Source organism: Myotis nattereri, assembly GCF_964212035.1.
Source record: "Myotis nattereri genome assembly, chromosome: 20".
Taxonomy (NCBI): Eukaryota; Metazoa; Chordata; class Mammalia; order Chiroptera; family Vespertilionidae; genus Myotis; species Myotis nattereri.
Genome location: NC_138096.1, coordinates 11,679,312 through 11,703,277, shown reverse-complemented (window position 1 = coordinate 11,703,277; position 23,966 = coordinate 11,679,312). Strand labels below are relative to the sequence as shown.

At 46.3% G+C, this 23,966-nt stretch overlaps 2 protein-coding genes across 4 annotated transcripts in view; one reads left to right on the top strand and one right to left on the bottom strand.

Annotated features, from left to right (window-relative positions):
- Nucleotides 1-1,084: 1,084 nt before the first annotated feature.
- Nucleotides 1,085-2,498, bottom strand: LOC308535614 (beclin-2-like; the record flags this gene model as incomplete). The annotated part of the gene is given in 2 exon segments (XM_081114574.1): nt 1,085-2,476; nt 2,478-2,498. Coding segments are annotated over 2 exon segments (1,413 nt in total).
- Nucleotides 2,499-9,480: 6,982 nt separating this feature from the next.
- The window catches only part of LOC308535544 (lamina-associated polypeptide 2, isoforms beta/delta/epsilon/gamma-like), a 70,103-nt gene continuing 55,617 nt past the window's right edge, over nt 9,481-23,966 (top strand). Inside the window, exons 1-3 of one of the 3 annotated variants that reach the window (XM_081114480.1) lie at nt 9,481-10,103; nt 20,170-20,293; nt 21,982-23,945. In XM_081114480.1, coding sequence (XP_080970606.1) covers nt 9,819-10,103; nt 20,170-20,293; nt 21,982-23,801 — 2,229 coding nt within the window. In that variant the 5' untranslated portion in view covers nt 9,481-9,818 and the 3' untranslated portion in view covers nt 23,802-23,945. Of the gene's footprint in view, nt 10,104-20,169; nt 20,428-21,981; nt 23,946-23,966 lie in introns of those variants that run through there. The other 2 variants (XM_081114481.1, XM_081114482.1) reach the window with 2 other exon arrangements.

Here is a 23,966-nt window from a genome sequence, read left to right as displayed (position 1 = left end):
GCAGCCAATCAATGATTCTCTCGCATCATTGATGTTTCTATAGCTCTCTCCCTCTCTCTTCCTCTCTGAAATCAATTCTATATATATATATATATATTTTTTTTTTTTTTTGAAAAAAACAAACACAGACCTCAATTACTCAACCACAATAAGGGTGTGAAGCCATAGGGCCTGTCTGCCCCAGTGTCCAGCAGACGGCAGCATGCCAGCCACCCAATCCTGGAGGGGCAGGTGTGGTCTTGTAGTCTCCTGGGCTGTGGCCTGGGGCTTCAGTCCTACGTGCATGGCTGGATCACATGTCAGGGACATTGTTCTAGCAGGAAACACTTTATTTAAAAAAAATATATATATATATATATTTTTATTGATTTCAGAGAGGAAGGGAGAGGAAGGGAGAGGAAGGGAGAGAAACATCACTGATGAGAGAGAATCATTGACTGGCTGCCTCCTGCATGCCCCCCTCACTGGGGATCGAGCCTGCAACGGGGCATGTGCCCTGACTGGGAATCTAACTGTGACGTCCTGGTTCATAGGTCAACACTTATTTTCTTATTAAAAAAATGAAGACCTGTACCTTGTTCCTTACCACCCCCTCTCCTCTTATCCCCACCCTGTTCTTGCCCTCTACAAAGCTTTTTCCCATCACCTTCCCATTTAACCTTTGCTGCCATTTTGCATTTGTCCAGGTGAGGAAGGGGAAGGAGGAAGGTACAAGAGGGCAGGGTTGTGCTGGGGAAGGCACAATGGCCTTGCTTTGCTGTGGGCAATTCTCTCCTTCCTCTTCGATTAATTTCTGTGTCAGTTATTACTAAAGTTATAAACTTGTCATATGTTCAGTTTTACAATTGATTGGAAAAGATACTTTAAAGCAAAAAAAACAAACCCACAAATTTATTATATTCCTTTATTTTGTTATTTTCCATCACCATTTATTCCCCCATACCCCGGTCCATGTCCATGAATTCTCTTTTTTTGCTCAATCCCTCCACCCCTCTCACCCCACCCCCGTCAGAGCTGTCTGCCTGTTCTCTCTGAGTCTGTTTCTATAGTGTGTTCTTTCTCTTAACAAAATGTTGCAATGCAGTTATTTGTGAGGATACCTTAAGGAGACCCAGTCCAGACTCCACTTAAAATTTGTAAGCATGAGTTTGAGTGCCTTTGTCCAGCGCTCCTCCGTGCTCAGGTGGGTTCTGATGGAGTAGAATTCACCGGATCCTGGGTCCTCCATCAGGCCCTGCTCCACGTGGATCCTGTAGGGCATGTAGAGAGCTGGCTCGCACTTCTTGGCCGCCTCATTGAACTGCTGCATGCAGTCCAGGAAGGCCACCATGGCCTGGTCAAACTTGCTGTTCAAGAGAGAGCTCTTCCGCCCGGTGTAGAACAAGGGCAGCTCCACGGCGTCCTCTGTCAGTGACTTCAGGTAGGAGTGGTCTCCGCGGGGGATGAGCTGGTACCTCTGAAACTGCAGACCCACTGTGTTGGACAAGGCCACGAGCAGCAAGGCTGTGTGCCCCCAGGCTGCATTGATCTCCCTCCAGCTCACCAGGACCGTGGGGACACAACCCAACCTGGAGTTATTGATGATGGCCAGGGGGCCGTCACAGCAGATCTCAAATGCGGCCTTGAAGGCGTTGGTTCTCTTCAGCCTGGACAGCTGGGTCTGGGCGTACAGCAGCCGGTCCTCCAAGCTCAACAGCTCGTCCTGCAGTTCCTGTTGCTGCCACTGAAGTTCACCGAGGTCCTTGTGGTACTGCCTCTCCTGTTCCTCCAGCATCTCCGTCTCTGCCCGGGCTGCCTCCAGGGCCACAGCTGTCCTGTCTCGGTTCTTCTCCACCTCCTCCAGCTCCTGGGCCAGCCTGGCTTCCTCCAGCTCCACGGCCTTCAGCTCCTGCTCCAGCGTCTCCCTCACGTCCTCACCTAATCCATCCCTGGCCTCCAAACAGCGCTTGTAGGTCTGACTGTCAGACCCTGCGATTCTGAGCTGGGTGTCCATCTGCTCTAAGAGACTGTCGGTGCAGTCCTCACACAGGGGGTGGCCCAGCTCTTCACCGGATAGGACGTCACCAAGGCCTGCGATGGTCCCCTGGATGCTATTGAGCGTCCTCACCGAGGCCAGCTTCCCGAGCAGGGTGAAGTGGCCGGGCTTGTCCCTGGACATCTCGCTGTCATCAGGGATGGTCCAGCCGGAGGCACCACCCTGCAGCTCTTCCAGGTCCGACTCCGTCCTGGAGGCAGAGCCTTCCTCCGGAGTGTCTCCCGGCTCCCCCTGAGCTGAGGGGGAGGTCAAGGCTGCAGGTTCTTGGCTGAGGTCAAGGCCCGAGGTCTCTGTGGACAGGGTCGGCACCAGGGGCCGGCGGCAGAAATGGCAGACGAAGCGGATGGAGGACATGGTGGAGGTCTTGATCTCCACCCTCGACTCAAAGTTCCCTCTGGCTCCCGGGTTCCTTCTCCATTTATACTTTGTGAGGGCCTTTAGGGCCATGAGTGTTCACATGCATATCTCATGTGTCACTCTCCCGCCTCAAACCTGACCCTCCTTAGATACCAGTCAGCGAGTCTTTCTCCAAGGATGAAAGACAAGCATCTCACTTTCTTTAACATTTTTAAGGCATGTCTTCTGAGTAATCTTCCTACACTTGATCTTAGCCAAAAGGCCCAGAACTGAGGGTAACCTTCCTAAAACTAAAATCTGATCATGGTGCTTCCCTCCTTAAAACATGTAATGCCCTTATCTGACCATGAGATAAGGTCTTAACCTCTTTTATTTTTTAATATATTTCTATTGATTTCAGAGAGGAAGGGAGTGGGAAAGATAGAAACATCACTGATGAGAGAGAATCTTTGATCGGTTGCCTCCTGCATGCCCCTCACTGAGGTTCGAGCTTGCAACCCAGGCATATACCTTTGACCGGAATGGAACCTAGGACCCTTCAGTCCACAGGCTGACGCTCTGTCCACTGAGCCAATCCAGGCAGGGCAAGGTCTTAATCTCTTAACCTGATTCTGCCCATGTTTCCAGGTTCTTCTCTCCTATTTCTTTCTTGTTTACTTTTAAATTCCCTGCACACCTTCCTCCTGATAGAATGGTTCACTGAGGCTGGAGGTGGGTGTGTGGCAAGGATCATGGTACACAGCAGGTGCTGAGGCAGCGCAGGTGTGGCCTGGGTTAGGGGGCAGGGTGGGGGTGGGAGGCAGCGCGGGCAGGGCAGGCACGGAACCGTGAGCTGTTCAGCCTGGAAGCTGGCAAGGCCCTTCTGCTAGTAGACAGCCTCATGGATGAACGCGGGGTACCCAGTGGACTCCCCCTCCCAGGGCACATCCTCAGCGCTGAACCTCTGGAAGGTGTGTGTACCCGGCCCAGCGGCTGGAAGCCTCAGTCCCTGGTGGAAGAGCTGGGTGGAGTCCGGAGCTCTGGCCACCAAGGCCCTTAACCTGGTGCAAAGGTTGGCCCGCAGCACTCGGAGGCGGGGGCCCAGCTCCGGGACTGGGGACCAGGAAGGAACGGGTCAGGCAGGCATCCCAGACACTTGGACACTCCAGACCCCAGGCCCCTGACACCGCCCATCACCTCTCTGCCCATTTCTTGCCACCCTCACCCATGGGCTCCTCTGCGTTCCTGAAAAACAATTGCATTTCTCTCTCTCTCTCTCTTTATTGATTGTTATTGAGAGGAAGGGAGAGGGAGAAACATCAATGTGAGAGCAAAACATTGACTTCTGTCAACCACCCAGTTGCTGGGGTCCAACCCCAGCAGGTCCAGGGGTCCCCAAAGGTGTGGACAGAGTCGGTGAAGAAGGAATGACACAGAGACAGCGTTCAGTTGATCAGCAGCCTAGCCAGGATCTCTAGCCACGATCTCTAGCCAAGTTCTGGTCAGGATCTCCAGCGAAATTCTGGTTAGGATCTCCAGCCAGGTTCTGTGTCCATGTTCTCTTGCTAGGTTCTCCAGCCAGGTTCTCCAGGTTCTCCAGCCAGGTTCTGTCCAGGTTCTCCAGGATCTTTTGCCAGGTTCAGTCACCAGGTTCTAGTCAGGTTCTCTTGCCATGTTCTATCCAGGTTCTGTAGCCAGGTTCTGTCTCTAGGTTCTTTAGCCAGGTTCTCTCGCTAGGTTCTGTCTCTAGGTTCTGTTGCAGTTTCTGTCCAGGATCTTTTGCCATGTTCTCTCACTAGGTTCTGTCTCTAGGTTCTGTGGCCAGTTTCTGTCCAGGATCTTTTGCCATGTTCTCTCCAGCGAAGTTCTTCTGTCTCTAGGTTCTGTGTCTAGGTTCTGTGTCCTGTTGTCTTGTTACATCTGTATTTATACCAGTTGATTCCAGTCCTATCAATCTCTATTCCAAAGGATAGGGCGTTTCTTATCTCCATTCCAGGGAGTAAAGATTATGTAGCTTAAGCATGATTGTTTGTAGTTAAAGTGGTTAATTACCCGCCTGGCACTTAGTTAAGAGGTTTTATTCCCTCCCTAACTTCAGGGGAAAATCCCTACCTGGGGAAACAACCTTTCTCAGAGAGGTGACCTTGGTTAAAACACATAGTGCCAAGAAGGTGAGCAAACATATTAAGAACAGTATGCCATATATGCCAGGTCCCTTGAAACAGCAAGGATGGACTGGCTCCTGGCACCCAGTGAAGCACACTAACAAATCAGAGCTTTAAACCTGCAGTTATTGACCGGATGGAGCAGAGTATGACATAAACACAGAAGGCCCAGCCATTGTGGGACCCTGGTTGAGAGTTGACCTAGGAACCAGAAGGTCACGGTTCCATTCCTGCTCAAGGCACATGCCTGGGTTGTGGACCTGATTCAGAGTGTGGGGCGTGTAGGAGGCAGCTGATCAGTGTTTCTCATCAGTGATGTTTCTCTCTCTCCCTCTCCCTTCCTCTCTGAAATCAACAAAAATATATTATGAAAACAACAAGCACAGACCTCAATTACTCAACCACAATAAAGGTGTGAAGCCATAGGGCCTGCCTGTCCCGTGTCCAGCAGAAGGCAGCTGCCAGCCACCCATTCCTGGAGGGGCAGGTGTGGTCTTGCAGTCTCCCTGGACTGTGGCCTGGGGCTTCAGGCCTACGTGCATGGCTGGATCACATGTGAGTGACACTGTTCTAGCAGAAAACATTTTATTTAAAAATATATATATTTTTTTATTGATTTCAGAGAGGAAGGGAGAGGAAGAGAGAGAAACATCACTGATGAGAGAGAATCATTGACTGGCTGCCTCCTGCATGCCCCCACTGGGGATTGAGCTTGCAACCCAGGCATGTACCCTTGACCAGAATCGAACCTGGGACCCTTCAGTCCACAGGCCGATGCTCTGTCTACTGAGCCAATCCAGGCAGGGCAAGGTCTTAACCTTTTAACCCAGGGGTGGGCAAACTTTTTGACAATGGGTTCTTAAACTGGACCAGAGGGCCGGAACAAAAGCATGGATGGAGTGTTTGTTATGTTAACACTGCTGCTGGTGAAGGAGCAGAGGGGAGAGCAAGAGAACCCTCTGCTCTTTTGGCTCTGTGGGCAGGCCGGATAGAACAGCCAAACAGGCCGGATCCGGCCCGCGGGCCGTAGTTTGCCCATGGCTATTTTAACCTGATTCTGCCCATGTTTCCAGGTTCTTCTCTCCTATTTCTTTCTTGTGTGTGTGTGTGTGTTTCTAACTTTTAAATGCCCTGCACACCTCCCTCCTGATAGAATGGTTCACTGAGGCTGGAGGTGGGTTTGTGGCAAGGATCATGGTACACAGCAGGTGCTGAGGCAGCGCAGGTGTGGCCTGGGTTAGGGGGCAGGGTGGGGGTGGGAGGCAGCGTGGGCAGGGCAGGCACAGAACCGTGAGCTTTTCAGCCTGGAAGCTGGCAAGGCCCTTCTGCTAGTAGACAGCCTCATGGATGAACACGGGGTACCCAGTGGACTCCCCCTCCCAGGGCACATCCTCAGCGCTGAACCTCTGGAAGGTGGATGTACTGGGCCCAGTGGCTGGAAGCCTCAGTCCCTGGTGGAAGAGCTGGGTGGAGTCTGGAGCTCTGGCCACCAAGGCCCTCAACCTGGTGCAAAGGTCGGCCCGCAGCACTCCGAGGCGGGGGCCCAGCTCCGGGACTGGGGCCCAGGAGGAAACAGGTCAGGCAGGCATCCCAGACACTTGGACACTCCAGACCCCAGGCCCCTGACACCGCCCATCACCTCTCTGCCCATTTCTCGCCACCCTCACCCATGGGCTCCCCTGTGTTCCTGAAAAACAATTGCATTTCTCTCTCTCTCTCTTATTGATTTTTTTAAAAATATATTTTATTGATTTTTTACAGCGAGGAAGGGAGAGGGATAGAAAGTTAGAAGCATCGATGAGAGAGGAACATCGATCAGCTGCCTCCTGCACACCCCCTACTGGGGATGTGCCCACAACCAAGGTACATGCCCTTGACTGGAATCGAACCCGGGACGCTTCAGTCCGCAGGCCGACGACGCTCTATCCACTGAGCCAAACCGGTCAGGGCTCTCTTTATTGATTTTTATTGAGAGGAAGGGAGAGGGAGAAACATCAATGTGAGAGCAAAACACTGACTTCTGTCAACCACCCAGTGAAGCACACTAACAAACCAGAGCTTTAAACCTGCAGTTTTTTTGTTTTGTTTTTTTAAATATATTTTATTGATTTCTTACAGAGAGGAAGGGAGAGAGATAGAGAGCCAGAAACATCCATGAGAGAGAAACATGGATCAGCTGCCTCCTGCACGCCCCCCACCGGGGATGTGCCCGCAACCAAGGCACATGCCCTTGACCGGAATCGAACCCGGGACCCCTGAGTCCGCAGGCCGAAGCTCCATCCACTGAGCCAAACCGGTTCTGGCTAAACCTGCAGTTATTGACCGGGTGGAGCAGAGTATGACATACACACAGAAGGCCCAGCCACTGTGGGACCCTGGTTGAGCGTTGACCTAGGAACCAGAAGGTCACGGTTCCATTCCTGCTCAAGGCACATGCCCGGGTTGTGGACTTGATCCAGAGTGTGGGGCGTGCAGGAGGCAGCTGATCAGTGTTTCTCATCAGTGATGTTTCTCTCTCTCCCTCTCCCTTCCTCTCTGAAATCAACAAAAATATATTTTGAAAACAACAAACACAGACCTCAATTAACCACAATAAGGGTGTGAAGCCATAGGGCCTGTCTGACCCAGTGTCCAGCAGAAGGCAACATGCCAGCCACCCAATCCTGGAGGGGCAGGTGTGGTCTTGCTGTCTCCCTGGACTGTGGCCTGGGGCTTCAGGCCTACATACATGGCTGGATCACATGTCAGGGACATTGTTCTAGCAGAAAACACTTTATTTAAAAATATATTTTTTTATTGATTTCAGAGAGGAAGGGAGAGGAGAGAGAGAAACATCACTGATAAGAGAATAATTGACCGGCCGCCTCCTGCAGACACCCCCACCCCCCTCACTGGGGATTGAGCCTGCAACCGGGCATGTGCCCTGACCGGGAATCTAACTGTGACGTCCTGGTTCATAGGTCAACACTTATTTTCTTTTTAATATATTTTATTGATTTTTCACAAAGAAGAAGGGAGAGGGATAGAGAGTTTGAAACATCGATGACAGAGAAACATCGATCAGCTGCCTCCTGCACACCCACTCCTGGGGATGTGACTGCAACCAAGGTACATGCCCTTGACCGAAATCAAACCCAGGACCCTTCAGTCCGCAGGCCGATGCTCTATCCACTGAACCAAACTGGTTAGGGCAACACTTATTTTCTTATTAAAAAATTGAAGACCTGAACCTTGTTCCTTACCACCCCCTCTCCTCTTATCCCCACCTTGTTCTTGCCCTCTACAAAGCTTTTTCCCATCACCTTCCCATTTAACCTTTGCTGCCATTTTGCATTTGTCCAGGTGAAGAAGGGGAAGGAGGAAGGTACAAGAGGACAGGGTTGTGCTGGGGAAGGCACAATGGCCTTGCTTTGCTGTGGGCAATTCTTTCCTTCCTCTTCGATTAATTTCTGTGTCAGTTATTACTAAAGTTATAAACTTGTCATTATGTTCAGTTTTACAATTGATTGGAAAAGATACTTTAAAGCAAAAAAACCCCCAAAAACCCACAAATTTATTTTATTCCTTTATTTTGTTATTTTCCATCACCATTTATTCCCCCATACCTGGGTCCATGTCCATGAATTCTCTTTTTTTGCTCAATCCCTCCAGCCCTCTCACCCCACCCCCGTCAGAGCTGTCTGCCTGTTCTCTCTGAGTCTGTTTCTATAGTGTGTTCTTTCTCTTAGCAAAATGTTCAAATGCAGTTATTTGTGAGGATACCTTAAGGAGACCCAGTCCAGAAATCCTTAAAACAGTGGTTCTCAACCTGTGGGTCGCGACCCTTTCACAGGGGTCGCCTAGGACCATGGGAAAACACATATTTTCGATGGTTTTAGAAACCAAGCCACTGCTCCTCTATCCGTCTCCAGGCGGGTCCGCCCACATGCAGATACGCCCACTTTTTTAGTGACAGCGTTTAAATTCCCTGGAACTTAACCATTCAGAAATCAGGTAAACGTGTAAAGAATCACTTTAAAAGCAGCTTATAAACTCGTTGGGAGATCAGACTCTGGGTAAATGATTAAGACATCCCCCTGGATCCAATCTCAGCTTCTTTCCTTTCTTGGAAGAAAGCATGGTGAGATCTGTAAGTTCCTAAGAAATACAGATATTTGCCATCGGTGGCATTTCTGAGGAGGATCTTTGAATTGTAACAAGTGTCTGAGCCTCTCTCTACCAGGTTTGCATTTGATTCAGAAACGTGGTGAGGGTTTCCCGGCCTGACCATAGTCACTGGGCATGATGAGAACCGGGTGTGTGTCCACCTCCGTTATCTTAAGTCGCCCATTCAGGCATGCCTACATGTTTCCTTTCGTTTTGTTGAATTGTTTAACGTTAGGTTTAAATTATGGCCGGATCCAGGTGGAGGGTCACTCAGAGACGGCTCCCCACAAAAAAGACAGCTGAACCCCAACTACCTGTTCGCATGTGATAATGAATGCCCCCAACCTTCAGGGTCAGAAGCCAGTGGAAGACTCGACCATACAATCTGATCACCAATTCAAGGGCGATCGGAAGTTCCCAGTAGTCGAGGTCGGGTTTTTTCCCCGAGTTTCGGGAACAAAAGAAGCCTTCCCGAGCCGAGACGTGGTTTTACATTTACTCGAAAGTAAATCAAATCAAGGACGGGGAGGGTCCGTACGCGCCTCGCTGCTTCTCCTTCCTTTCGGGGCCAGCGGCTGGGGAAGGAAGGGCTGCGGCCATTCTTCGGGGGGCGCCCGACCCTGGGGAAAAAGGCTGCTTCTCCAGCCGGGAGGGGGGAGGAAACGGCGCACAAAAGCAGCCCGACTGCTTCCCGATCAGCGTCCCGGGGAAGGGTGGACAAAGGGAAAACACAAAGGGGCCGGCGCGGAACTCCCGCCCCGAGCGGCTTTAACTCGCGCGAGGGGTCGGACCAATCAGCGCCGCGCTTCCTCCGGCCGCCGGCCAATGGCGGCGCGCGTTCTTGGGGCGTGGGCGGAGCCGGCTGCTTTTGTTGGCTGTCGCGTGTGGGCTGGGTCGGTGCGGGCTGCACTTGGCCCGCGGTTCTGCTCCCGGGGCTTTTGTGTCCGCCTTTTGCTTTGCTTTCTGGGCGCGTTTTTGTTTTTGTTTTTGTCCTTTTTTTTTTTTCTTTCTCCGCGCGCTGCTCCCCAGCGGAAGCCGGGAGGCTCGGAGGCAGCAGCCCTCACCCCTGGCGAGGAGCGAGCGCGCCGGCGGGAGCATCGGAGTGGCGGCTGCGGGGAGAGGGGTTCGCCGCGGAGATGGCGGAGTTCCTGCAAGACCCCTGGGTCCTGACGACGGAGAAGCTGAAGAGGGAGCTGGTGGCCCACAATGTGCCGCTGCCGGCGGGGCAGCCGCGCAAAGACGTGTACGTGCAGCTCTACCTGCAGCACCTCACGGCGCGCAACCGGCCGCCGCTCGCCGCCGGCGCCGACAGCCAAGCGCCCCCGGACTTGTCCGGCGACGAGGAGCGCAAGCCCAGCCCCGTCCTCGCCGCCCCGGTCCTCGCCGCCCCCGTCCTCGCCGCCGCGGGCCGCAGCCGCAGGGTAAGGGCGCCCGGCCCGGGCCACCCAGGCGGCCGTTTGGCGGTGGTCGGGAAACATGATGGCAACCATGTTGGGGTAAATGTTTCCTAGTTTAACCCTGCGGACTTGGCTTCTGCCCTTATTCGCTTGCTAAAGTAATAGAAAAGTTCTTTTGGTTTTCTGAATTAGACACATATACCATCCGATGGAATACCTTAGTGGTTGTCATGTGGATGCCCCATTGGTTGTGGTCATACTGGTTTGGGAAAGCACATTCCTCTGCGCCTGGGAACCAGGACAGAGCAATTATCCTAAATGGCCTCGATGGCTCCAGATAATGTGTTTCCGGTTGACCCAGTGGTCCCCAGACCGAAAACTATAATTAATCTTCGTAGATAAACTCATCGGCTCCATTTCGCTTCTGTAACTGCTTGGTGCAAACCAGGTCCCGCATTCCAAACCCAAAGATGTAATCGATACCCTTGCGATCTTTGCATATATAAAATCTGTTGCTGCGGCCATCTTAGGACCCCGAGATTTGGAGCGAGTGCGTGGCCTCCTCTTAGTCCCGGATTTGCCATAAATGTGACCCCTCATTCGACTTCTTGGGGCGTCTTGGTGTGATTCGCGGGGGACATGACAACAGTCGCACCCCCACCGCGTGCTCGCGGGCCTCCTGGGCGGCGGGGCCGGACGGGGTTTGCCGGCCTCGGGAGGGGAGGGCGCTGGAGAGGAGAGTCCCGGAGTTGGGGCCGCAGGGCGGGCGTCTGGGTTGAGAGTGCCTGGGAGGCGTGAAGTGCGCGTGCGCGGGGGGGGGGGGGCGGATCGGTGTTGCGGGACCGGCCGCGGGGATGGTCTTTGCTCGGGGACTGAGCCCTTTTCGGAAGCGCTTAGGAGGGAGGGGTCAGCCCGGAAGCGCCCCGGGTCACCTGCGAGCGCTTTCCCGCTTTAACTGCGGCGGCTGGTAACCGAGTCTCGGAGCGCCCCCTGGAGGGCAATTTGTGCATACTAATTTCTCACCAAACTTTGTGAAATAAGGAAAATTCTGTTTCTTTGTGATGGGGCGGGGCCACAACATTAGTAACGAAGAAACAGTTTCCGGAGGATGAGACCCAGAAATCAGGATTTTAAAGAGTCCCAGGTGATTCTGATGTGCAGCCAAGATTGAGGACTACTGTCTTAGACACTCAAACATTTTAAAATTCTGGTTTTAAGGGCTTGGGTTTTTTGGATTTTTGGGGGGTCAGTTTTGTAGGAGGAAAGCAAAGACTTAGGAATCACGAGACACGTCTATTTCATGACATTCTGGTATGTGAGCGTCACAGTTTGGAATATCTAATCGCTGGTCAATCTCAGATTGGCTCCAGCAAATGGATATTTTGTTGTGAGAACAGTTTGGGGGTTTTGTTGGGTGGGTTTCTGTAGGTTGTTTTGCTGGTAAGAATCAAACTAGTTACCAGACTTCAAATCCTAACAGAAGGTAGGACAGTGCTTTGTAAGACTTAATATTGAGCTTGAAGCTGTTGATGCTAATTATTGGTATAATTCAGAAGTACTTCTTTCCAAGTTATGTTGTTTAACTTTAGTTCTAAAAGATCTATCTGAGGTGCTTTCTGGACTATCCTATAGAAATGAAAGAAAGATGTAATAGATACATGTAAATTTAATTGAAAATCTTAGCCTGGGCTTTCAAGAATTGAAAATCTTGTAACTCAAGCCAGTGCCTGGAAAATAGTAGTACCAGGTCTGTATTTGGTCAGTACATAAAAGACTGCTGGGCCGGGATGGCTCAGTGGTTAAGCGTTGACCTATGTACCAGGAGGTCACGTTGAATTCCAGGTCAGGGCACATGTCCGGGTTGCCCATGGAGTTGCAGATGGATGGGTACCAGAGGCAGCCAGCCAGTGATTCTCTCCATCTCTCTCTCTCTCTCTCTCTCTCTCTCTCTCTCTCTCTCTCTCTTCCCCCCCTTCTTCTCTGAAATAAATAAATATATATATATTTTAAAAATAATAAAGAAATAAGCAAATAAAAGACTGACCTTATTGTTTTTGTGGATTTGAAGAAAGCCACTTGACTCTTCCATAAAAACCAGAAATTTACATTTGAAGTAAAGCATATCCCGTATCTGTTTTTCTCCAGGCCCTCTGAAAAAGAAAGTAATGCTCAAACTATTTCAGTAAAGATTTGCCTGAAAATGAAATGTTTTCTATTTATTAAACGAGCACACTTTAAAAAACAAACAGGTCTTCTATAGAACCCTATCTTGGACTGTGCAAACATTCTTTTTTAAAAATATATATTTTTATTGCTTTCAGGGAGGAAGGGAAAGGGAGAGAGCTAGAAATGTCAAGGATGAGAGAAAATCATTGATTGGCTGCCTCCTGCATGCCCCATACTGGGGATCTAGCCTGCAACCCGGGCACGTGCCCTTAACCGGAATGTAACCCAGGACCCTTCAGTCTGCCAGCCGACCCTCTATTCCCTGAGCCAAACCGGCCAGGGCCAAACATTCTTTTTTGTTGTTAATTCTTCACCGAGGGTATTTTGTTGTTGATTTTTAGAGAGTGGAAAGGAGGGAGGGAGGCTGTGAAAGCGTTCGGGGTTGGCAACACTGTGGTGAGGTTGTGAGAGGAACATATTGATTGGTTTCCTCCTGCAGGAGCCCGTACAACCTACACCTGCAAACCAGGTATATGCCCATATCCAGGAATCAAACTTGAGACCCTTATATCCACGGGCCAATGCTCTAACTACTGTGCAACACTGGCCAGGACAGAAACATTCTTGAACCATAGAAGTTTTTGGTTGTATGTTTTATAATAGCACTAGAGGCCCAGTGCACGAAATTTGTGCACTGGGTGGTGGCGGCGGTGGGGTTTTCTCAGCCTGGCCTGCGCCCTTTCACAGTCTGGGACCTCGCTCCTTACCGCCCACTTGCTCCACCTGCTCGTTGTTCCTCAGTGCTGCCCTGAGCCCAGCTTCTGGCTGATCAGCGAGCACACTGACCACCAGGGGGCAGCTACTGCATTGAGCGTCTGCCCCCATGTGGTCAGTGTGCATCATAGTGACCTGTCATTCTGCCCTTTGGTCGATTTGCATATTAGGCTTTTATTATATAGGATTACTGTTCTTATTTTGATGATTCATTTTCTACAAAAACAACCACCTTGGTTTTGATACTCGTTCTTCAATTCATATTTAGAAGAGTATGCCCCAACCTACCCGGTATTCGAAATTTCAGTTTAATGACTCAACATTTTTTTAGTTCCTGTCTTATCCTCTTAAGTACTGTAGATGGATTTCTGCTGACCCTGCCCACCACCTTAATTTTTTATTTTTTATTTTTTGTATGATAATCATGTTTGTTATTTTTGTTATCAACAAATTCCCCATATTATCCAAGTTGTTTATTGTTTAGCACTATGCAAATAAATTCTGGGTGAAAGGAATTAACATTTTAAGAGAACCTACTATGTTCAGTGGCATGCTAAGCCTTTTATATGTCATTTCATGTTTTGATATGTATAGAGAAAAACTTCCACTGCCATAGATTCAGGACCTCTCTACTTGTGTATTTAAAATTCAAAAAAAAATATGCATCCTTGGCTAGGCTTAATAGTGTAAACAACTTGAAGTTAATAGTGGGCCCTAGCTGGTTTGGCTCAGTGGATAGAGCGTCAGCCTGCAGACTGAAGGGTCCCAGGTTCGAATGTGGTCAAGGGCATGTGCCTTGGTTGCGGGCTCGATCTCCAGTAAGGGGTGTGCAGGAGGCAGCTGATCAATGATTCTCTCCCATCGTTGATGTTTTTATCTTCCTCTGCCTTCCTCTCTGAAGTCAATAAAAAGATTTTTTTAAATAGTCTTTTAAAAAAATAGTTAATAGTGGTAGTTGGTCAAGAACATCATAAAAGCAGAAATTTAAAATCATCTGTTATAATTTATTTTTTATTTTTATTTTTTTTTAAATATATTTTATTGATTTTTTACAGAGAGGAAGGGAGAGAGATAGAGAGCCAGAAACATCGATGAGAGAGAAACATCGATCAGCTGCCCTCCTGCACATCTCCCACCTGGGATGACCAGAATCGAACCTGGGACCTTTCAGTCCGCAGGCCGACGTTCTATCCACTGAGCCAAACCGGTTTTGGCCATCTGTTATAATTTAACTTAGGAATGTAATAGACAGGTTTGTCAGACATAGGAAAAATACCTTGAATATATAGGAAAAGCATCTTGGCATTTTTAATAGTGAAATTATTCTCTATTGAACATTCCTCTTACGTGTACAACATTTTACGTTCTAGTCATTGTTAGCCCTGTTTATAGCAACAATATAGACTCACATTTTTTTTTTTTTAATGGGAACGTGGGAAGAATTAACTTTTTATTATTATTGATTTCAGAGAGGAAGGGAGAGGGAGAGAGAAACACCAATGGTGAGAGAATCATTGATTGGCTGCCTCAAGGCTCTCTGGGATCAAGCCTGCAACCCAGGCATGTGCCCTGACTGGGAATCAAACTGTGACCTCCTGGTCCATAGGTCAGTGCTCAACCACTGAGCCACACCAGCTGGGCTAGACTCACATTTTAAGTCAATCTGTGGATTTGGCCAAAGGCATAGCATTTAAACATGGCTTTATCAGGAATATTTTTTAAAAGAATGTTCTTACTGATTTTAGAGAGAGATGAGGGGAGAGAGAAACATGTAAAAGAAACCCATCGGTTGCCTCTCATATGCACTCAGACCAAGGATAGAACCAACAGCCTAGGCATGTGCCCTGATGGTGAATCAGACCAGCCACCTTTTGTGCAAGGACAACACTCAACTACCTGAGCACTTGTTTTCTGTCATTGCTGTGGTCTCTCAGGTTCATTTGATGTAACATGACAAAAATGTTTGCATGTCCAAAATTTGGTTTTGGTTTTTATTTTATGCATTTGGGTCATTACTGGTATTTTTAGGTGTTGAGATGATCTAGATTGTTGTCACAAAATAAACATTTACGAAGTTGGCAGTCTACCTGTTACCGCCAAGATGCGAGGCCCTGTGGCAATTTTGAATTCAGTGGACCATAACATTCTTGAATGGTCTTGCTCTGGTCAGGATTATGAATTCTTGCCAGGAAATATTTGAAGACATGAAACAAAACATTAAAAAGTATGCTAATGTGCCCTGGCCAGTTTTTGCTCAGTGGTTAGAGCATCAGCCCTTTGACTGAAGGGTCCCAGATTCTATTCCGGTCAAGGGTGTGTACCTTGGTTGCGGGCACAAATCCTCTAGGTGGGAGGCAATGCTGTTTCTCTCTTTGTGTCTCTTCTCCCTTCCACTCTTTCTAGAAATCTATGGGAAAAAATCCACCAGTGAGGATTAACAACAAAAGTATGCTAATGATGGTAAATATTAATTAAATCATAAATTGGCCATCAGACTCTACAATAAGGTATTAAGTGTACAGGCTTCTGAATCAGGGTTATAGATTTAAATTCTAGGTCAGCTGCTTATTTAGATGGCTTTTAATAATAAACATTGTCCATTACATGCCATTTTTATTTGGAAAATAGAAATAATCTAATAGCTACTTAATTAGGTTGAGGCTTACAGTAGGTTGCATTTCTGAAAGTGTCTAGTGCTCAGCAATTTATACTACTACTACTACTACTACTACAGAGACTGGTGCATGGATTTGTACACTGGTGGGGTCCCTTGGTCTGGCCTGCGGGGATTGGGCCAAAACCGGCTCTCTGAGGGACCCCACCGGTGAATGATTGGGGCCGGGCAGGGACCACGGGAGCGTGTCCAGCTCATCTCGCCCAGTCCTAATCGGCCGGACTCCAGCAGCAAGCTAACCTGTCCATCGGAGCGTCTGCCCCCTGGTGGTTAGTGCACATTATAGCGACTGGTCGAGTGAACGGTCAGGCACTTAGCATATTAGGCTTTTATTATATAGGATAACGTGATTTCTAAACTTTTTTCTTTTTATTTAATGCCAGAACAATACAATGTTACCATAATATATTTTAATAAGTAACTCATAGGTGATACTATACAACTGTTGGATTTTATTATTATTTTAAATATATTTTTATTGATTTCAGAGGAAGGGAGAGGGAGAGGGAGTGAGATAGAAACATGAATGATGAGAGAACCATTGATCTGCTGCCTCCTGCATGCCCCACTCTGTGGACTGAGCTGTAGAACATCCAGGATGTTTTGTTGATAGTAGAGTTTGAACATTCTTATGGTGGGAGGGTTCTCTACCTGATTGGTTTTCTTTAAGGTATTTATGTTATATATGGAGGTTTTCTGTCCAGCCTATCCACACATTTTGGAAAATTCAAGTAGATCATCAACACGGGATTAGGTCTGTTTGATTAAAAGTCTTTTCTCTAAAGAGACTTCAGGGCTTTGATATATAGAACTCTTAGGCTCTGGGCAACTATTTTGATATCAAGGTGTGGGTTGCTTTAAGATTTGAGCTTAATGATCCTAGATAAGTGCAGTATGTAAAGGGGTGGATAACAGTAGGTTTAAAATTATACAAATAATTCAATAAGTAATAAATAATACAAGAATAAACTTGCATACTAACAACTACAAACCTACTTTTGCCCACCCCTGTATATTAAAGCTTTCTGAAAGTACCCTCACTAACTTATCACAGCCAGATTTTTATTAAAGATTTACCTTAAATTGATGTCATTGCTCTTATTAGCAGCTCTCTTTAAATAATGTCTCACAATCTTGTGTTCAAATTTTTATTTGATTAAAGTATTCAAGTTTTTATTTGGTTAAAAAAAGCAGAAATTCTAATCCATGGCCAAATAATGTGATCCTTCCCACCCCTACCCCCCATCATTGGAAAGTAAGCAGTTTATACACCTTTATGATTTTTGCCCTTTTGCATAAAATTTTTCATGTGTTAACTGTTCTGCTTAAATATCAGGGCCTACATTGACTTTGATATTTGTGGCCATTATTTAAATAGCCATTGTAAGTTTACATAGTTTATCCAGTAGATACTGCCATTGCTTAAATTTTTCTTAAAAATTCCTTTGTAATTTCTCTCAAATCTGTTCCACGTTCTTTCAACTATAGTAGTGTCCCCCATATCCATGGTTTCAGTTACCCTTGGTTACCCTTGATTAGCCAGTCTAAAATATTAAATGAAAATTACAGAAATAAACTTAGTTCACACATGTTTTACATTTTGCACGGTTTTGAGTAGCATGCTGACTGAAATCTCGCACTGTCTAGCTCTGTCCCACCCAGGACAAGAATCATCCCTTTGTCCAATGTACCCACGCTGTACATACAATAATACACCAAGGTATTTTAAGAGGCCACATTCGTATACTTTGATTATGCTGTAGTTATAATTGTTTTATATTATTCTTAGTTATTGCTAATCTCTTACTGTGCCTACTTTATAAATTAAACTTTTTCATAGGTATATATGTACTAGTGCACTGTGTACGGATTCGGGCACATTGAAAGGAAATTAATTAGAAGGTGGCGGCGGGACTGGGTGAGAAGGGCTAGACAGGCTTTGGAGCCAACCTCCTGCGGTCCCTCCCCTGCCGGCTGCACCTCAGCTTGAAGGGCGTCTGCAGAGTGAGTGGGTCCCTCTGGCAGGTGGGTCCCTCAGCCTGTCCTGTGGGGATCAGCCCAAAACCAGCTCTCCGACATCCCCTGAGGGGGTCCCGATTTGCGAGAGGGCGGTACTCGGGTGATGCACTCAGGAATCGGGCTCCCTCCTCTCTGGTACCGGGGTGCCTCACCTGAGAACTGCCGCTGCCAAGTCACTGGAGCTTGGTGGCTCCTGCATTGAGTGTCTGCCCCCTGGTGGTCAGTGCGTGTCATAGCGACCAGTTGTTCTGCTGTTTGGTCAATTTCCATATTACCCTTTTATTATATAGGACTAGAGCCTGGTGCACAAATTTGTGCATGGGTGGGGTCTGGCCAGCCCATCCCGATGGGGACCAGGGGGAGGGGCCGCAAGCTGTTGGCAGGCCGGCCCCACCCCCGGTTGGGGTTGTGGGGGTTAATTGGGGCTGAGCTGGCCTTGGGGAGAGGCCGCAAGAGGTTGCGGGGGCGCGATCAGGGCCGGCTGTTCTCCGCAGTGTGCGTCATAGTGACCAGTCATCCTGGTCACTGGGCTTTTAGAGAGAGAGAGAGAGAGAGAGAGGGAGAGGGAGAGAGAATATGGTATATACAGAGTTCAGTGCTATGTGCAGTGTCAGGCACCCACTGGATAAGGGCAGACTTTTTTTCTTTTTTTTAAGGGAGAGGGAGGGAAACATTGACGTGAGAGTGTCATTCAGCTACCTCCTGCACACACCCTACTGGGCACTGAGCCTGTATCCTGGGCATTTACCCTGACCAGGAATCAAACTGGCAACTTTTCAATGCATGGGACGACACCCAACCAACTGGGCCACACTAGCCAGGGCCAGACTACTGTATTCTTTTTTATTTTATTTTTTAATATATTTTTATTGATTTTAGAGAGGATGGGAGAAGGAGAGAGAGATAGAAACATCAATGATGAGAATCATTGATCGGCTGCCTCCTGCACACCCCCTACTGGGGATTGAGCCCACAACCCAGGCATGTGCCCTTGACCAGAATCAAACCTTTAGTTCACAGGCCGACGCTCTATCCACTGGGCCAAACCAGCCGGGGCCAGACATTATTGTTAAAACAGCCAATGTGGGCTAACCTGTCTAAAGAGCAGATGATGGCCTAACCGGTTTGGCTCAGTGGATAGAGTGTCGGCCTGCGGACTGAAGGGTCCCAGGTTTGATTCCGGTCAAGGGCATGTACCTGGGTTGTGGGCACATCCCCAGTAGGGGGTGTGCAGGAGGCAGCTGATCGGTGTTTCTCTCTCATCGATGTTTCTAACTCTCTATCCCTCTCCCTTCCTCTCTGTAAAAAATCAATAAAATATATTTAAAAAATAAATAAATAAAAATAAAGAGCAGATGATGGCATGAAAAATCCAAACCAGTAAATGGACCGAATTTAAATATTTTCATCCAGATAACTGTAAATACAATTCACTACTGGCCTCTTTTATAATATTTAAATGTTTAAGTTCATCTAGGACAGCGGTTCTCAACCTAGGGGTCGCGACCCCTTTGGGGGTCGAACGACCCTTTCACAGGGGTCGTTCGAAAATACATCCTGCATATCAGATATTTACATGACGATTCATAACAGTAGCAACATTACAGTTATGAAGTAGCAACGAAAATAATTTTATGGTTGGGGGTCACCACAACATGAGGAACTGTATGTATTAAAGGGTCCCAGCATTCGGAAGGTTGAGAACCACTGATCTAGGAGTTTAAGACTGTACCATAAAAATGTATAAAGATGATTTCCTTTAAACAAGCACACCAGAATTTACAAAGCCCAAGTGAATATTCTTCTCATAGTATAGTGACTGTAATAGCCAGTTTCTGACCCATTAAGGAAGTTAGACATCACTTCTGACAAAGCTATTTTGCCATACTTAGTTCTATATGACTGTTTCATTAAGCATACAGCAGTCCGCCCTTATCCAAGGGCTAAAGGGATATATAAAGATCCCAGATCTATTATGACCATTTCAGTAAGAAGACAGTAGTCTGGCCCTAGCTGGTTTGGCTCAGTGGATAGAGCATTGGCCTGAGGACTGAAGGGTCCCAGGTTTGATTCCAGTCAAGGGCACATGCCTGGGTTGTGGGCTCGATCCCCAGTAGGGGGCGTGGAGGAGGCAGCCGATCAATGATTTCTCTCTCATCGTTGATGTTTCTCTCTCCCCCTTTTCCTTCCTCTCTGAAATCAATCAAAACAAAATAATAATAATGTCTGTAAAATTGAGTTACTTGATTGGCTTCTAGGTTTGTGTAATTATAACCAAACTTAGAAAATATCTCCAAACAATGAGTTATTTTTAATTTAGTCAAATAGATGAGGCTTGATATAACTATAAATCAACTTGAAGGTAAATTTCCATGTTTGTTGTATATAATATTATTTATATAGAAAATGAACATTTTAAAATTCATATTTTAAATGATAACTGGACTTTGTTTACAGAAAGCCACAAAGAAAACTGATAAACCCAGACTAGAAGATAAAGATTTAGATGTAACTGAACTCACTAATGAAGCTCTTCTGGATCAGCTTGTGAAATATGGGGTGAATCCTGGCCCTATTGTGGGTAAGTTGACAAAATTTCAAATATCTTTTCTGTGAAGTAGTACCCCAAATTGTTTTTTCCTCTTACCTAGCAGTTAAAACAGTTTGGGTTCTAAGGGCCACTGTCAATCATTTATATGACCAGGGCCTTACTTTTGTTAACTATAAATGAGGGAAATAAAATGAGGGAATTGAACTAGACCAGTGATGGCGAACCTTTTGAGCTCGGCGTATCAGCATTTTGAAAAACCCTAACTTAACTCTGGTGCCGTGTCACATATAGAAAATTTTTTTTTTTTAATATATCTTATTGATTTTTTACAGAGAAGATATGGAAAATACATATTTTCAATGGTCTTAGGAACGAAGACACTGCTCCTCTATCCGTCTCCAGGCAGGTCTGCCCACATGCAGAGAGTCAGAAACATCGATGAGAGAGAAACATCGATCAGCTGCCTCCTGCACATCTCCCACTGGGGATGTGCCCGCAACCCAGGCACATGCCCTTGACCCGAATCGAACCCGGGACCCTTCAGTCCGCAAGCCGACGCTCCATCCACTGAGCCAAACCGGTTTCGGCAGAAATTTTTTGATATCTGCAACCATAGTAACACAAAGATTTGTATTTTTGATATTTATTTTATATATTTAAATGCCATGTAACAAAGAAAAATCAACCAAAAAAATGAGTTCGTGTGTCACCTCTGACACGCGTGGCATACGTGTCATAGGTTCGCCATCACTGAACTAGACAGTCTCCAAGATTACCTCTGTTGTCGAGATTGTTTCATATGTGCTCATATTGTATTACCTGGTGAGACACATGGTAATATGTGTCTTATATGTCAGTTGAGGAAAATCTGAGGTGACATGACTGGCCAAAGTCATTTAAATCAGTAATTTAGTAATCGACTTGTTAATATAACTTAAGTTAATCAATACCTAGCATTTTCAGTTATTAAAAGGACCCTTTTTTCTCTTTTTATTTTTAACGGGAGAAAAACCAATTTAATATGTGCACATGGAAGAATCATAAAAAGTCTTGTTTTGGTTAGAATTTAAGAATGATAGCCTGAAGAACACCCTAAAACAGCTATTCTCAACATGTGGGTCGCGACCCTTTAGGGGTCGAACGACCCTTTCAGAGGGGTCGCCTGAGACCAACGGAAAACACATATTTTCAATGGTCTTAGGAACGAAGACACTGCTCCTCTATCCGTCTCCAGGCAGGTCCGCCCACATGCAGATACATGAGTACCCGGCGTGATGACATCATCGCGCCAACCCCATCACATAAACCCTTTACAAATACATGTGTATGTGACAGGGTTGGCGCCGTAATGTACTTATGTGGACCAGTTACACGTGTGTAGAGAGCAGCTACTCTGTAGAAAGCAGCAGTATTGGAGGTAAAACGACACTTTGTGAATTATAATTACTGGGTAAATGTAAAATCATATAATGTAAAATCATCAACTACTGTAAAAAAAAACACATCTGTACCACAGGAACTTAATCTGGATGCTGATCAGTCTTTTTATATTCAGCTGTGGTTGATGCGAATACTGCCCCCTTGTGATAGTAACAGGTATGTAAAAAACAACACAGAATGGTAAATCATAGGAAACTTTAAATGAACGGTATTGACTGAACTATGCCATGTATCACTTTTGTATTATTAAAGCTATTGTTATATATTATTTTCATTAGCAAACCATCCCATGACAATGGACCGTGTAGAGAAGAACGTTAAGAAAAGAAAATATAGTGAGGATTTTTTACAGTATGGTTTCACATCAATAATTACAGAAGGAATTGAGAAACCTCAATGCGTTATTTGTTGTGACGTTCTATCATCCGAATCTATGAAGCCGAACAAACTAAAACGCCATTTTGATAGCAAGCATCCTAGCTTTGCCGGCAAGGATACCAGCTATTTCAGAAGCAAAGCTGATGGACTCAAGAAAGCCAGACTTGACACTGGTGGCAAGTACCAAAAAGAAAACGTAGCAGCCGTTGAAGCTTCATATTTGGTGGCACTCAGAATCGCCAGAGCTATGAAACCTCACACCATTGCTAAGGATTTACTGTTGCCAGAGGCCAAAGACATTGTTCGAGTTATGATCGGGGACGAATTTGTTACAAAATTGAGTGCAATTTCCTTATCTAACGACACTATCCGCAGAAGAATACATGACATGTCTGCTGATATTCTTAATCAGGTAATCCAGGAAATCAAATCTGCTCCACTTCCAATATTTAGTATCCAGCTTGATGAATCTACAGACGTTGCAAACTGTTCACAGTTACTGGTTTACGTGAGGTATATTAATGATGGCGACTTTAAGGATGAGTTTCTTTTTTGTAAACCTCTTAAAACAACAGCTACTGCCCTTGATGTATTTGACACAGTTGGTTCTTTCCTGAAAGAGCATAAGATCTCTTGGGAAAAGGTCTGTGGTGTTTGCACAGATGGTGCTCCAGCTACGCTAGGATGCCTATCTGGATTTCAACGCTTGGTACTGAATGAGTCACCAAAAGTCATCGGAACTCACTGTATGATTCATGGGCAAATATTAGCAAGGAAGACGCTGCCACAAGAGTTACAAGAAGTAATGAAAAGCGTCATAAGTTGTGTCAATTTTGTAAAGGCGAGCACTTTAAACAGTCGACTGTTTTCACATCTGTGCAATGAGTTGGATGCGCCAAACAATGCTCTGCTATTTCACACTGAAGCGAGATGGTTGTCGAGAGGAAAAATTTTAAAACGTGTTTTTGAGCTTCGTGATGAACTCAAAACATTTTTTAATCAGAAAGCAAAACCACAGTTCGAAGCACTTTTCAGCGATAAAAGTGAACTGCAGAAAATAGCTTACTTGGTTGACATCTTTGCCATCTTGCATGAGTTAAATTTATCACTGCAAGGACCAAATGCAACATGCCTGGATTTATCTGAAAAGATCCAATCATTCCAAATGAAACTTCAGCTTTGGCAAAAAAAATTGGATGAAAATAAAATTTACATGTTGCCTACCTTATCTGCTTTCTTTGAGGAACATGACATTGAACCACACAAAAGGATTACGATGATAATTTCTGTGAAAGAACACTTGCACATGCTTGCAAGCGAAATTTCATGGTACTTTCCAAATCTACCTGACACCCCATTTGCACTTGTTAGAAGCCCATTCACAGTCAAAGTTGAAGATGTTCCTGAGAAAGCACAAGAGGAGTTCATTGAACTTACTAACAACGATGCAGCGAGAACTGATTTCTCCACAATGCCAGTTACAAAATTCTGGATCAAGTATTTGCAGTCGTATCCTGTTCTGTCTGAGACTGTGTTGCGCCTTCTTCTTCCATTTCCGACAACATATCTTTGTGAAACAGGGTTTGCCAGCTTGTTGGTTGTCAAGTCTAAGTACAGAAAGAGACTTGTTGTGGAAGATGATCTTCGTTGTGCTCTTGCAAAGACTGCCCCGAGAATTTCTGATCTGGTGAGAAAGAAGCAATCTCAACCTTCGCACTGACGTTGGCTTTTACGCATACTGTCGTAAAATGTAGCAATGTAGTTTACTGTTGTTATATTAAGACTGTTACCCATGCTACCCCATGCTTCAAGGCAGAATTTCATTTATTTGTAATTGGAAATAAATATTTCACAATACATAATTACATATTGTTTTTGTGATTAA